Source organism: Odocoileus virginianus, chromosome 23, assembly GCF_023699985.2.
Source record: "Odocoileus virginianus isolate 20LAN1187 ecotype Illinois chromosome 23, Ovbor_1.2, whole genome shotgun sequence".
Classification (NCBI taxonomy): domain Eukaryota; kingdom Metazoa; phylum Chordata; class Mammalia; order Artiodactyla; family Cervidae; genus Odocoileus; species Odocoileus virginianus.
Window position 1 is genome coordinate 49,761,298 of NC_069696.1, and position 16,392 is coordinate 49,777,689.

Below are 16,392 nucleotides of genomic sequence, written 5' to 3' on the forward strand. Positions count from 1 at the left end.
ACTGGTCCATGGCCTGTTAGGAAGCAGGCTGCATAGCAGGAGGCGAGAGGCAGGAGAGTGAGCAAAGCTTGTCTGTATTTACAGACTCTCGCCATCACTCACATTAATACCTAAACTCTGCCTCCTGTTAGGTCAGTGACATTCAATAGATTCTCATAGGAGCGTGAACCCTACTGTGAACTGTGCATGTAAGGGATATAGGTTGAATGCTCCTTGTGAGAATCATCCCCAAACCACCCTTCTCCCCACTCCCTGGGTCCATGGAAAAATTGTCTTTTATGAAACCAGTCCCTGGTGCCAAAAAGATTAGGGACTGATGGGATAAACCACTTAATGATGCCTCCTACTTTCTGGGGTGTCTTCACAAATTATAGGGTTATTCACTAAGAATGAACTCTTTTAGTAGAGTCTTGCTCTTATAAGCCATGGCCACTTCCACAAACCTCTTTGAAATCCTCAAACTAAGTAAAATGCTTTCTCTTTGTCGTTCATGGATGGTCTCTCGGGTTTTAAACTTCTTTAACCTGTGGAATTATATTTCAAATAATGTGATAGTCTACGATATGGAGAGTGAAAAAATGTATAACCATCAACACTATTTTATTGACAGTGTTTTAGCCAGGAAACCTAATGGTTTAGTGACAAAGTGTGAGGAGTCCTCTGAATGAGTCAAATGTTCTGTCGTCCTTCATCAGAAGAAAGGTGACCTTGTTCATGTGTCTCCCCTCCTATCTCTTTTTCCTTTGCTTTAATGATTCAAGTTAGTCTTTTCAGATCTGGATCATTTCATTTCACTTCAGTTGTTTTAAATATGGTAATTACTGCCTTAAAATTACTTTAGTATGCTAAGTTGCTAAGTTGTGTCTGCCTGTTTACAACCCTATGGACCACAGCCCACCAGGCTCCTCTGTCCATGGGATTTCCCAGGCAAGAATACTGGAGTGGGTTGCCATGCCCTTCTTCAGGGGTTCTTCCTGACCCAGGGATCAAACCTGTGTCTCCTGCATTGCAAGCGGATTCTTTTACCACTGAGCCACCCAGAAAGCCTCCAAAATTACTGCTGCTGCTGCTGCTAAGTCACATCAGACGGCAGTCCCCCAGGCTCCCCCGTCCCTGGGATTCTCCAGGCGAGAACGCTGGAGTGGGCTGCCATTTCCTTCTCCAATAAAATTACTGCTAGTTACCTTTTAATTTTGCATTTAACATTTCTTTCATTCTGTGAATTGAGACACAAAGGACTTAGTTATACTTGATTACACTTCATGGCCTTAAAGCTCTCATACAAGGACCTTACCATTTTTGTCATTATTTATCATTATGACACGTTTACCTTAAAACTTATTGCATAAACTGAACATTATCATTATGTTTAAAGAATCTTTGAATTATGTAAAACATCATAAACTTAATGTTTCATCACTTAGATCCTTAGTATTGGGATTCCCAAATTAAATTTTTTTCATCCAGTCCTTATTCTATATAATGTCACTTTATACCATCAAACTTAGAACTTTTTATTTTGCTGAGTCTTTTTCCAGCTATATTGCTTCCCTTCTCTAGAGTGGAAAATGTGTCCAGATCCTTACCATCTGAACCTTTTAAAGGAATTGCTATTTATTCTTCTTCATACCTGAGTCATCAGGAGGGAAGTCGATTAAATCAGCCCAAGTCGACTTCTTTGGCCATCTTAGTTGTGGATTCGGCGGCTCTGGTGGAACCATATTTCTCAGTCCCAGCTGGGAAGACAAGCTATCAAGTATAATAGATGGAAGATCTTGGGCTTGACTATTTGAGCTATACAACTTTTCTTGTTCTACCTCAGCTTGGCATTATTTCTCAAAACAATATTGTACCCAAATGTCCCTTTCTTGGTTTTCAGTGAAGTTTTAAGTAAATGTTTTTGGTTTATATGTGACATCCTATGAAGTTCTAACCATTGAGATCTATTTCTCTGAGGCCTCTTGCACAATTTTTAGTTTTATCGGCAGTGTACAAAGTGAGGATAATTTAGGTGAATTAAATAGCAGTCATTAAGCTTATCATAAAGAGATGGGGATCTGACTATATTTCTTTTAACAGCTTTAATTGCAGATATTCTCTGAGGATTATATACCTCTGCTTTGCTTTCGTCTAAAGGTATCATTTTTCTTTTAGTTTTTTTGCTTTCTTTCTTTCTTTTTTTTTTTTAAAAACCACTCAGATGGCATTCCCTCCCTCTTACTTTCCCAGAAAAGAAAGATTTTACTTAGTGTCATCATACAGGTATTGGAAAAAAGTAGGAAAATTCTAATCCCATCTCTTCCTCCCTGCCAGTTATGTAACCTTGAGCCATTTAATTAACCTCTTTATGCCTCAGTTCAAATGTACTGAATACACCATATTCCTTCTAATTATAACATTTTATGATATAATATTTTGTTATTTATGGCTCAGTTAGGTATTATGATGTTACAGTTCTGAAATCTGGATTTCCATCTAGAAAGAATTCTTGATTTTAAATTATTTAAATTATCAGGGACTTTTAAAGTTAGAGATCATTTATTCTATCCTACCTTCATTACTTCTTTTATTTTATAGATGGAGAAACAAGACCATGCTGGATAAGTGACCTAGTGGCCACTTAATCATTAAGGTGGGGCTGTATCTAGAGTCTGAGTGTATACTTTTACCTGTAATTTACATTATATCCCTCTGTGACTGTATGCACATCCGTGTCCTAATTTCTTGTTGGTTTTTCTCTGTTACATTATGTATTTCTGGCTGCCTCCCATTATCATCAAATAGTATATTCTCACGGAATGCTCATTTAAATATTGCCATAAGAAAAGATATTTGTAGAATAAAAACTTGTCATAGAATATACCTCAGAGCCAGAGGACAATGGTTTTCCTTTTCTTTGTCCTTGGTATTCTCACTTCAAATAGGTAATGAAACATTGTGCCGTATTCCTCCCAAGCAAGCCTTAGCAGTCAGCATGGAAACACTTCATTTCTATCCTTGTTCCTGCTGCTGCTGTATCCATCACCTTTAGATTGTTTTCATAAACATGGTTTCTAGGCTGAAAGTGTTAGTTGCTCAGTCATGTCCAACTCTTTGGACCCCATGGTCTGTAACCCACCAGGCTCCTCTGTCCATGGGATTCTCCAGGCAAGAATACTGGAATGGGTTGCTATTCCCTCCTCCAGGGGGATCTTCCTGTCCCAGGAATTGAACCTGGGTCTCCTGCATTGCAGGCACTTTCTTTATGGACTGAGCCACCAGGGAAGTTCATGGAATTATAGAGCTAGAAGAAATGTTACAGATTCTTATAGTTTATTCATTGGTTTGGGCACATGCTTTCCCCTTTCCTCCAATATATAGTCTGTGGCCTTCACACTGCAAATTAAAACTGTATCCTCACTATTTTGTATGTTTTATTGAGAGTCTTGTTTATCACTGCTAGTTAGCCCACAAATGGAACAACAGTTTATATACCTGAAATATATTATTCCACAATGAAAAATTCATCTCCGCTTAGCCAAATCAGGACACAGTAGAAATTGTACTCTTGGTGATTTCCTGAGTCATTTGTAATTACAGATGAGAAAATTGTTACTTTTAAATGATAGAAAAAGCACAGTCAGTAGAACAAATTTAACTGGCAATGATTGTAAATGAATTATTTCAATAGATAGGCTAGAGCTCTTTTCTTTATCTTTTCTTTGTTTTCTTTTTAAAATATGGAGGATTCATTGTCTCTCTCATATATTTCTTTTGCAAATTTTATTGCCTTAATTAATTCTCTTCTGAATAGCAATAGCAATTTCTTCTGAAATAGCCAACTTCCTCTCTCCTTTCCTCCACTTCCTCCTCCCTTTTCTTATTCCCTCCTTTCTTCCCTGCTTCTCTCCTCTTTCCCTCTCTTCCTCTTTCCTTCTTTTCTTTGCTCTTTTGTCTTTTAAAATAATAATCTTATTATTTTAATAATCCCTATGAAGTTTTACTAAATTTGTATGTTCATATTTCATTCTGATTTCTCTCTTCTTAGAAAATTGCTGGTTTTATTTTCTTGTTAAGTTTCATCTCATTAAACTATGTTGGGTACATTGTGATTCTTGGATGCTGTTTTGGAAAATGTCAGTACTAAATTGTTATTGTATCTTTGAGATATGCTTGTTATTTGATATATGTGGGGTTATTTTCTGTTCTTGCTTTTGATTCTTTAAATATTAATGCTTGAATCCTAGACAAGGACTCAATTATAGATAATCCTCCATTATCTCTAATCAAGATTGTATCTCAAATTGAATCTAGACTCTAGATAGTAAACTATCTGCTATACCTTTGATTTGCTCAGAATAAACTTTCTAATGAAAGAAGGGCACTTCCTCTAAAAATTTATATAATCTAGTCCATGAAGTTGTTCTTTGAATCACCTACAAATATCTTTGGTTGATTGCTTCTTTCTTGGATTAAAATATTAACTAGTTAAAATTTGACTTTATTCACTCTACCTGGAAATAAACCTATGAGAGTGAATTCAGTATATAAAGGAGCTCCAGTTAGAAAATGCAGTGTATTGTCCTAAAGTCTTCTGACCATGTTGAGCATATTTGCAACTTTATTTACAAAAAGGAGAAATAAAATCTTCAAGAAAGTCTGAAATCAAAAGGGCCTTAATGACTTTGAGAATTTCATTAGTTTATTAATGGATAATTTGTATGTCATTAGTTTATTACATCCATATGAAGATGATTTGCATTTATTTCAAAATTCTTTGACTTAGCAACAAGCACAGGAGGATGAAATAAAATAAATTTCTTTGGTTAACTATAGGGAAATTTGCCATTGAGGTAAAGAAATTTGAATGTTGAATCTTCCCAGTTAATTTAATTTTGCTTAGAATGTATACTGAACTTAAAAGACATTTCATACTAATCATAAGTATTATTTATGTCTATCAAAAAAGAAACAAATTAAACATGATAGCAAAAATCAATACTTTTAGAATTCCTATTTTTACTTGAACTTACATTTTTAACCTCAAGCTGCAAAATGTTGCAGTGATTTAAACTGAATTATCATTAAACTTAATTGGGTATTTTGTTTTGTTCCTGGGAAATGAAATTATTTTTTCTGTGATCTCATCAATTACATTTATTTTAGTGTTTTGGAGAATTTTTTGTCAAATGCTGTAAGAAAGATTACCACTTTATGTTTAATGTATAGGTATTTTCTCCTTGCTAGCTTATAGACAGTTTTCATCAATATAACTTAATATTTCATGCCAGATAACCAAGTACAGTCAGCATATTCATGATACTTTTGGAAGATATAAGATGCAGCTTAAATAAAAGTAAAAAAGAGGCATTAACTAGGCTCATCATGGTGATCAGTTTTCAGTTGATACATGTATCAGATCATTATGTTGTACACTTGCAACTAAAATCATGTTATGTTTCAATTATATCCCTCCCCAAAACCAACTACCCCAAAACCAAAAACAACTACTCTTCTTGTTTAGACATTAAAGAAAGTACCTGAAATTTAATTTGTTCTTGATAAGCCTGGATGAAAGAGGCCTGTATAATACGTATTACCTGTGGTATACATGGATACATCATAAGAAAAATTAATGATACTTTATTGATTAATATTTTGCTTAAGTTTCAGTGAGACCAATAGACACTCATTTGATCAAAGATGTAACTTTGTATTTCAAAAATATATTTTTATATTAGAAATCTAAGTTCACCCAGTTCATTAACTGGTGTCTCTGAATAAGAAAAAAGATTTTTAAATAAATTTAAATTAAAAAATAAATTTTATAGAATATTTATTTAATAAAATAGCTAAAAAACTTAAATATAAATAATAGTATTTATTTAGAATCTTGGTGTTCATCAAAGACAATTTTATAAACATGAAGATTATTCTTTTCTGATTTAGATATTAGGTGGTAGTAACTTATACAATACAAATAATTAGTAAGATGGTCAGTTTTTTTTACCATATCATAATTCTTCCTGATAATAAATGCATATCACACACATTATTTGAAAATGTCAGCAAAAATTAAGCCCAAGAACAAATGAAATTCTGAATGATTTGAGAGTAAAAGAAAATAGTATTGATGACTCCATCAGATTTTCCTCTTTCCTCTTAGAAAGGAAATGTTTTAGAAGTTTCAGAATTCTTTTTGATTTGCTTAGGCATTGAAGAATGAAATTAAAACCCTTCACATAATTTCCCCTTTTTAATATATGTATTTGGAGAAGGCTTTTTTTTTTTTTTTTTTGGTAGGATAAATTCTACTGATCACTCCCAGGTAATTAACAATGCTTCCTTTGGTGTTATTTTACCTTTATTTAATACTGATATATTTCATTTAAAGAAAAGAGAAGGCAAAAATTGTTTGACATTGCAGCAAACAGCTTTAAGAATAGTTTTTGACTGTATACAGTTTTATAGTAATATTCGTTTCCCATTTGATTCATACCACAACTCTTTTAGACCAGCAGCTGTACGTAATTTCTAAATTCCATTTTAACAGTGTCTGAAAGAGAGACAGAGGTTATTTGAATTGTCCAAGGTTGGTAGAGAATCTGCCTGCAATGCAGGAGCTGCACAAGACACAGCTTTGATCCCTGGATGGGGAAGATCCCCTGGGGGAGGGCATGGCAATCCACTCCAGTATCTTTGCCTGGAGAATCCCATGGACAGAGGAGCCTGACAGGCTACCGTCTATAGGGTTACAACTATAGAACACTGATGAAAGAAATCAAAGATGACCCAAATAGATGGAGAAATACACCATGTTCATGGATCAGAAGAATCAATCTAGTGAAAATGAGTGTATTACCCAAAGCAATCTGTAGATTCAATGCAATCCCTATCAAGCTACCAATAATATTTTTCAGAGAACTAGAACAAATAATTTCACAATTTGTATGGAAATTAAAAAAAAAAAAACCAAAAAAAAACTTGAATAGCCAAGCAATCTTGAGAAAGAAGAATGGAACTGGAGGAGTCAACATGCCTGATGTCAGACTATACTACAAAGCCACAGTCATCAAGACAGCATGGTACTGGCACAAAGACAGACATGTCAATCAGTGGAACAAATAGAAAGCCCAGAGATAAATCCACACACCTATGGACACCTTATCTTTGACAAAGGAGGCAAGAATATACAATGGAGAGAAGACAATCTCTTCAACAAGTGGTGCTGGGAAAACTGGTCAACCAGCAGTGAAAGAATGAAACTAGAACACTTTCTAATACCATACACAAAAATAAACTCAAAATGGATTAAAGATCTAAATGTAAGACCAGAAACTACAAAACTCGTAGAGGAAAACATAGGCAAAACACTCTCTGACATAAATCACAGCAGGATCCTCTATTACCCACCTCCCAGAGTAATGGAAATAAAAGCAAAAATAAACAAATGGGACCTAATGAAACTTAAAAGCTTTTGCACAACAAAGGAAATGATAAGCAAGGTGAAAAGACAGCCTTCCAAATGGGAGAAAATAATAGCAAATGAAGCAACTGACAAAGAATTGATCTCAAAAATATATAAGCAGCTCCTGCAGCTCAATTTCAGAAAAATAAATGACCCAACCAAAAAATGGGCCAAACAACTAAACAAACATTTCTCCAAAGAGGACATACAGATGGCTAACAAACACATGAAAAGATGCTCAACATCACTCATTATCAGAGAAATGCAAATCAAAACCATAATGAGGTACCATCTCGCTCTGGTCAGAATGGCTGCTATCAAAAGGTCTACAAACAATAAATGCTGGAGAGGGTGCAGAGAATAGGGAACCTTCTTACACTGTTGGTGGGAATGCAAACTAGTATAGCCACTATGGAGAATAGTGTGGAGATTCCTTAAAAACTGGAAATAGAACTGCCATATGACCCACCACTCCCACTGCTGGGCATACACACCAAGGAAACCAGAATTGAAAGAGACACATGTACCCCAATGTTCATCGTAGCACTGTTTACAATAGCTAAGACATGGAATCAACCTAAATGTCCACCGGCAGACAAATGGATAAGAAAGCTGTGGTACATATACATATTACTCAGCTATTTAAAAAAATGCATTTGAGTCAGTTCTAATGAGGTGGATGAAACTGGAGCTTATTATACAGAGTGAAGTAAGTCAGAAAGAAAAATACCAATACAGTATATTAATGCATATATATGAAATTTAGAATGATGGTAATGATAACCCTATATGTGAGACAGCAAAAGACACACAGGTAAAGAACAGACTTTTGGATTCTATAGGAGAAGGCAAGGGTGGGATGATTTGAGAGAATAGTATTGAAACACGTATATTACCATATGTGAAATAGATCGCCAGTCCAGGTTAGATGCATGAGACAGTGTGCTCAGGGCTGGTGCCCTGGGATGACCCTGAGGGATGGGATGGTGGGGAGGTGGGAGGGGGATTCAGGATGGGGAGCACATGTACACCCATGGCTGGCTCATGACAGTGTATGGCAAAAACCACCACAGTATTGTGAGAAATTAGCCTCCAATTAAAATAACTAAAAAAAAAGAGACACGACTGAAGCGAGTGAGCACAAACAGGCGCACACACACACACCAAGTTACTAAGTATTAGAGAGTTAAGACTTCAAACCAGATATTCTGAGTCTTCACTGCGTTTGTTATTCTCAAATACTGAATCCTTTTCACCACTTTGTAAGTTACTTATCTGAGAATGGAAGAGCTTATATAACAACTCTTAGTGGTGGAGAGGTGAGAAGAAGCATAGAAACTGAGCAAACTTCAGATTTCCTTCTGAAAACTGTTTTTTCCAAAGGTGACTTGAAGGAAGCAGTTTTACTTTTAAAGAATTTTATTTTTACTTGGGGCAAGAACTAATATTTGTATAGTGTTTTACTATTCATTGAATGACTTCTCTTTTATGTTCTCATTTAATGTTCTTACCAGTGTTGAGCAATAGGCACTATTATTATTATTTTCTACAGGAAAGAAGAAAAATAAGACTAATTGATACTCTAGCAGTCATATTATTGGTAGTTTGCATAGCTGGGATTCCTTGGTGGCTCATAGGGTAAAGAATCTGCCTGTAATGCAAAACCTGGGTTCAATCTCTGTGTTCGACTGCTATCCCTGGGTTGGCAAGATCCCCTGGAGAAGGGAATGGCATTCCACTCCAGTATTCTTGCCTGGAAAATTCTATGGGCAGAGGAGCCTGGTGGGCTACAGTCCATGGGGTTGCAAAGAGTCAGACACGACTGAGCAACTAATACTTTCACTTGCATAACTGGTACTTTACATTCAAGTCCTTTAAATTCAGGGCTTATAAAATAATACTATTTTTAGAAAAGAAATGTTAAAATGAGGTTTATTATTCTCTGAAATCTTATCATTAGAATAATTGTGTCAGTGATAGAACTTGTCTCATAAATGAATTTCCCTCTTAAAATAATTTCTTATACTTGGAGGAGGAAAGTGAAAGAGTATACAAGTATAAACAACACACATTCAAAGTATGTTCTGTGCCATGGCTGAAAGTTATTAATTTTTTTTTCAACCTTTCAGGGTCTCTTTCCTACTGTGCTGCTTTCTCTTTTATGTGAAGCTTCAATTCTTTATTCCAGTTCTCTATCAGAATAATGTATAATTTCCTGAATGACTCTTAGCAGGATGATAACTTTTTGTTTGTAAACAGGGTGTTTGCTTGCACCTCACCTCTTCCTCCAGACTAAATCTCAGATATAAGTTATCTGGGAATACTCTGTTTTTAAAAAAGATGTGAAGAGGTATACCTTTAAGTTATTTTACTAAATTTGTTCAGTTAATAAAATTAGATATATTTTGCCCAAAAGATCTCTAGTACTTGCATGGGTCATTCAATGAATGCTGTCTGTGTGTGTGTGTGTGGTGGTAGTTTGTTCCAGGTAAGTAAAATAGCCAAATGTTGAATAGGCAAACTCTTAAACCCAATTGAATGTCTCAGTACCTGAGTGATAACTCTAAATTTCCAGTCAGTAACTAATATACTTTTATGATTACCTGTCTAATAGTGGCCGTATTGTTCAGCATATTTTCTCCTGTTGTATTTTTTTTCCTTCTTAGGGACATAGTTCTCAAACTGCTTCAATATGAGGCCTCAACAAATGTAGCAGACAACAAAGGTTATTTTCCTATTCACCTGGCTGCCTGGAAAGGAGATGTGGAAATTGTGAAGATTCTTATTCATCATGGACCATCACATTCCAGAGTCAATGAACAGGTGCATTTGTCAAGTATTTGCTCATGCTGTGATTTTTGAGAGTTTTGTGAAGTCAAAGCCATACTGAAAAATTGATTATTTCTGTCTTTACCCTGCCAAAGATCATCCCACCACTGAATTTGCTCAAGGAGATATTTGAAAACTTCTTTGACATTTGTTTATAGGTACATTGGCACCAAGTTGCACATTTGTAAAGATATTTGTTCATAAGAAAATCCCGCGTAAAAGAAGTAGCTCTAGTATTTTTGCCTGCCTTACATGAGAATCCATTTTATAATTATTGAATATTTAAAGATAGAACAGAATTTACATTCATAATATAAAAGTAGCTTTTCTTATAAAATTTTAGATGCTAGAACAATGATGATAGCTATCATTTGCATAATACTTTACCATTTACATAGCACTTTTATATTAAGTGCTGTTTTGTGAATTAAAATGCAAATACAATGTATACAGTTCCTAGACACATATTAAATGAAAAATTTCCTGTACACACACACACACATGTTTGCCTAGAGTAAGTTCAGTAAAACACAGCAGCAGGATGAAACTGACAGATAGTCAAAATATTTGCAACTACATAGTATCCATGTTATACTTAATGCATATATATTTAAAAATAATGCCATTCTCATTGTTCTAAATAAATAAGATCACACATTCCAGAAAGTAAAATACAATCCTCTAGTACAGTGTGATAACAAATGAGCTCTGCATGCCCCCTACTGTTCCCATTTTGTAAAACTATATTTGAAAACCAGCGTGCAGCCCAACAATTGAATTACAAACAGGGTATTAAGCTGCAGGTTGGCCGCTGTCCAGTATGGATGCAAGGAGGTTACTCTAGGTCAAACACAGCTAATATAGTACAATTAGCATATTGTTCATATGGGTACAGACTTTGCAGACACTTGACTGAAATTCAGATTAAAAATGAATACTTGCTAGCTGTATACAGCAAAGGGAAGAAAATATAATATTTTTCTTACATCAAAATGTAGTTGTGTAAAGAACTAATCAGGAAAAATGTTTTATTAATTAGAAAAATGTCTTGTTAATATATATCACAATAAAATGTCTATGTTTTCATGTTACAAAATGCATAATATTTTTATGAGAATAGTGAATTCAAGTCTTTACGAAATGATGGATATGGCTGTCTTTATTTATCATTCTAAAAAGGAAATTTATGAGAATGCTGCCTGTTCCTTAGAAAACCAAGTTAAAAGATCATTGGTGGGATGAGCCATCTGGTGGTTATTCTTAAAACTGAATGCCCAAAGCAAACCTAAAGTAATAAGATGCAAAAACAAACCAAGGTGAAACAATGGAGTATTAGTTTCTACAAACAATATTTTTTAAATGACATGAAAATAAGGAAAAAAACCCTAACCCTAACCAACATTTACATTTGAATGTGAAGATTTTAAATAGCGTAGAGAAACTGTTATTTTCTGTGATGTTGAATAACGTCAGTTTAAATATAAAAAAAATTTTTTTGAGGAGATTGGACTTCAAAATTCTTTTTTCAATTCTGTTACTTTATGTTGTGGTTTCTATTATAAGTGAGTAGAAATTTTTTGAGATTTTTAATACCATTTTTTTTACATATTTTTTCTTTGTTATTATGTACATACTCCTTTAGTACTGACATAGATCTCTCATTCAATGTTATTTCTTCTAAAAGTTTCTGATGTAGGAATTTTGTTTTCATAGGTAAATTTTGATTTTAGCTTTATTTCCCACACCCTCCCCAACTGGGACAGAAGTATACTAATTAATTATATACCTTTATGTATTTAAGCAATAGAGGGCAGGAATGAAAATGATAATGAACATTAACTGAGACTTATGATAACTGGGCAGTTTTACCTACAATATGTTATTTAATTAATTCTTGCAATTCTCTGAAGTGATTGTTAACACTTCCATTTTATAGACAGGAAATCAGTCTCAGTAAAGCTAAGTAACGCATGTAAGTTCACACATTACTGAGTGACTTAAACTGAGACTTGGACTCAGATCTCTATAATTTCAGAGCTGTCCACAATAGTACACTGGTTTTACATCATAGACCCTATCACTTATGGAGTGCTTACTATATGCCAGGCATTGTGCATAGTACTTCATCTACATTATCTTTCTAAGCTATACCATTGCCTAATGAGGTAGGTATTACTTACTGTTCCTGCTTCATATATGAGGAAACCACCTTAGAAAGACTAAGTAACTTCTTGATATCCCAGCTGCTAAGAAATGCAGTTAGTACTTGAACTCAGGTTTTTCTGATCCAAAGCCCAAGCTTATAACCAGTAATACATTATGTTATGATGTTAAAATTATGCATAATCATCAGGGCTTAATTCTGATTTCTGAATGCTAACTTTGGTTTATTATACAGCTTTCTTTCAAAATAATTATAACTTATGTTTTAATATTTTAAGTTTATAAGGCATTTTCCTATATGTTATCACCTTTGATTTATTAGTTGTATTCTAAGGTTATAGGGAAGGTAATATTCTAATTTTATAGTAAGATAGGTCCAGAGAGATGGAATGATTTACTGTTGCTAATAAATACATGTTAGTACTTCAACCTGAGTCACCATTTTATGCTGCCCTAGAATTAGTGGTCAATTTAGAGTGAAATAATTTTGAAAACAAAGTGGACTCTGCCCTAATTATTGTTTTTATAATTGCCACATCTTTTCTGTCTTTTGTCACTTCATTTATTATTTCTTTTTCTGTTATGTATGTTTTCAATTTATATTTCTTTGCATATTCATTTCCCTCCTGTCTTTCTTCCCTCTTTTCTTTTCTTCCACCTTCTCTTTTTTTTCTCTTTATTTTTGCATTAGGACAAAAACCAGAGGAACCTTTTCTAAAAAGTATATTCACCAAAACTTCAAACTTTGCATTCACCCAAACTTCAAATCCAACTAGTATTAGATAGTTTCCATTAGTGTTACTTTGAAGTAAGGCCTTTGGTAAATAGCTTTTGTAAAGCCAGTTTCATACTGCCACCCATTGTCTGGAATTGTCCTAATTTTTTAGAGAACACTTACCTGATAAGAAGAAATTCAAAACAGTTTAAGAATGTTTAATGTAGACATCTGAAGAATTGATACTTTTGATCTGTGGTGCTGGAGAAGACTTAAGAATCCCTTGGACTGCAAAGAGATCAAATCAGTCAATCCTAAAGGAAATCAACCCTGAGTATTCATTGGAAGGATTGATCTGAAGCTGAAACTCCAATACTTTGGCCACCTGATGCAAAGAGCTGATTCATTGGAAAAGGCTCTGATGCTGGGAAAGATTGAAGGCAAAAGGAGAAGGGGGCAACAGAGGATGAGATGGTTGGATGGCATCACTGACTCAATGGACATGAGTTTGAGCAGTCTCTGGGAAATAGTGAAGGACAGGGAAGCCTGGCATGCTGCAGTCCATGGGGTTGCAAAGAGTCGGACATGACTTAGTGACTGAACAACAACAGAGTGTAGATATACTGACAATTATTAATTAGTGTGCTATTGCAGCCTATTTATTTCAAATTGGATTTTTTTAGACCACTAGTGATTATGTATATGAGTATACAACCGTGATTTCTCTAAAGATACCGCAGTTGTGGTCTTCACTGATGTGACAAACCAAGTGTATCTTAGATATTATGGTTAAACTCTATGAACATTTTCTCCTAAGTCTGGAATTATTGAAAGATTTTTTTTTTGAGATCTGAATGGTGATAATTGGAGTTAATAGAAAATTTCAGTTTTGCACTGATAATTTCCTAGGCTAAGCCTTTGCAAGGTAGAGAGGTCTGTGAGGATTTGTTTTGTAATTCACTTTTCTATTCCTCAAAGAGGTGCTGTATTTTTAAAAATGAGAAGTAATCTCTTTTCAACCAGTGGGAAACTTGGTTCAGTCAGGAGGCATATTTCTATATCATTTTCATGGTTTAAAGTAATAAGATTGATTTTTAAATCAGGTTTGTAAAACTTGACCAGATAATAAAATCAGGGAGTGTAAGCCTCTATGTTCTAAGTCTCTGTGAGGAAGAAGACTATGGTGACACATTTGAACTAAGAATAGGAATGGCATCCTCAAAATGCTAGAAAAAACAATATCTCCCTCTGGACTCCCCATCTATCAGATTATAACTTTCTGTTGACTGTCTTTAAAGAGTATGTTTTTCATCTGAGCTTGGCCTTCAAAGGCCCTCTCCTGATGTTTTTTGGAAAGTAAAATAGTAAGAAACTTTTTTCCCCCTTGTCACTCCTCTTTTTAAGTTTTCAAATCTACTCTCAGCTTACTTACCTGCATTCTTTTATTATCCAGAGCAAGACTGAGTTACAATAACATTTGTTTGGGTTTGATCGCTTAGGACAGCTGTCTAAGCAACTACTTCCTATTTCAACTCAATTAGTGTTCTTTTGGGCAAAATCCATAGAAATTCTGCTTTCAGATCACTAATTTTCTGTTTTTCTTCCTTGACAGTGTAGAAAAACATGGTAGGCAGTGTGGTACAATGGAAAAAGCATAAATAGGTTTTGGATTCTTATGATACAGGTTCCAAAAGATCCTGATTCTCCATGGACATGTAATTTCGTCTTTTTGTATTTTAGTTTCCTCACCCATGAAGTGGAGATGTTAATATTAGTCTTGTAGGATCATTTATAAGGGTTAGGGGGGACGATATATGTGAAGTTTTTAGACACTGAGCAAATGGTAGTCATAACAGTTGCTGCAGAAGATGTTATTAAAGGTACCAACTTTGGGTCTAGGCTATTTAGGTTCAAATCCTGGCTCCAATACTAAATGGCTTTATAAGGCAGTGTAACAGCTACTTATTCAACTCTGCATTACTTCAGTTTCCTCATCTGTAAAATGGGAACAATGACAGTACTTTTTATCCCCTAGTGAGGATTAGGGGCTTCTCCAGTGGCTCAGTGATAAAGATCCAGCTGCAATGCAGGATACTTACAGGAGACACGGGCTCAGTCCCTGGGTTGGAAAGATCCCCTCGAGGAGGAAATAGCAACCCACTCCAGTGTTCTTGCCTGAAAAATCCTATGGACAGAGGAGCGTGGTGGTCTGTAATCCATGGGGCCGCAAAGAGTCTGACATGACTGAGCACACACACAGGCCAGCAATGAGGATTAAATAAGCAAGCACATATGAAATGCAACGGTGTGTGCTCTGCACATAGTGTTAGCTATGATGGTAACTGTGATGATGACATCCTCCCTTGCTCTCTAGAACCCTCAGGTTTTAAATTACTGTGTTTAGATTTTCATAACAAATTGAATTTCTGAAAACTTGCCCTGTATGTCTTTGTCCTAACAGAACAATGAAAATGAAACTGCCCTACATTGTGCAGCTCAGTACGGACACTCGGAGGTAGTTGCTGTGCTCCTGGAAGAACTCACCGATCCTACCATCAGAAACAGCAAGCTGGAAACACCTCTGGACCTGGCAGCCCTCTACGGACGGCTTAGAGTGGTCAAAATGATCATCAGCGCACACCCTAACTTAATGAGCTGCAACACCCGAAAGCACACGCCACTGCACCTTGCCGCACGCAACGGTCACAAGGCAGTCGTTCAGGTGCTGCTGGAGGCAGGGATGGACGTCAGCTGTCAAGTGAGTCTTCTTGTCGCTGTGCTTCCAAAACAATGGTGTTTTTGCTTTGCTTTGAGATTCAGATGTTAAAATTTACATCCTAACTACATGCTGAATTTACAGGAAGAGATACTAACATTTTTAAATCCGGCAAATGGTCCACATGTATTTTTCTAACTACTAAATTCAAAGTATCCTGCCACACTCTTGGGAAGTATGAAGGGATATAAGCCCTACTCTCTAACCTCATTCTGACTTGAGGGCTTTCCACATGAAAAATTATTACTAGATGGCAGTTATGTGTGGTCTTCTTAGTAATTGTTTCCTTTATTCCAGTATCTAGCACACAGCTTGACATACACCAGGAATTCAGTCTAAAATTGAGTGAATGAAAGAAAGAAATGAAATTGACTTTAATTTTTGAGTATGTACTTTGTGTTTAATATGTTGACACGTTTAGAATCTAAATCTCACAGTTATCTTGTGGGATTGAGAGCTATT

General features: G+C 35.2%; 1 protein-coding gene across 15 annotated transcripts in view; it reads left to right on the top strand.

The window, feature by feature from the left end:
* The window catches only part of ANKS1B (ankyrin repeat and sterile alpha motif domain containing 1B), a 1,083,120-nt gene that overhangs the window by 144,884 nt on the left and 921,844 nt on the right, over positions 1-16,392 (top strand). For all 15 annotated transcript variants that reach the window (XM_070454108.1, XM_070454113.1, XM_070454115.1 and 12 more), the window contains 2 exons: positions 10,114-10,270; positions 15,616-15,912. In XM_070454108.1, coding sequence (XP_070310209.1) covers positions 10,114-10,270; positions 15,616-15,912 — 454 coding nt within the window. The remainder of the gene's footprint in view (positions 1-10,113; positions 10,271-15,615; positions 15,913-16,392) is intronic.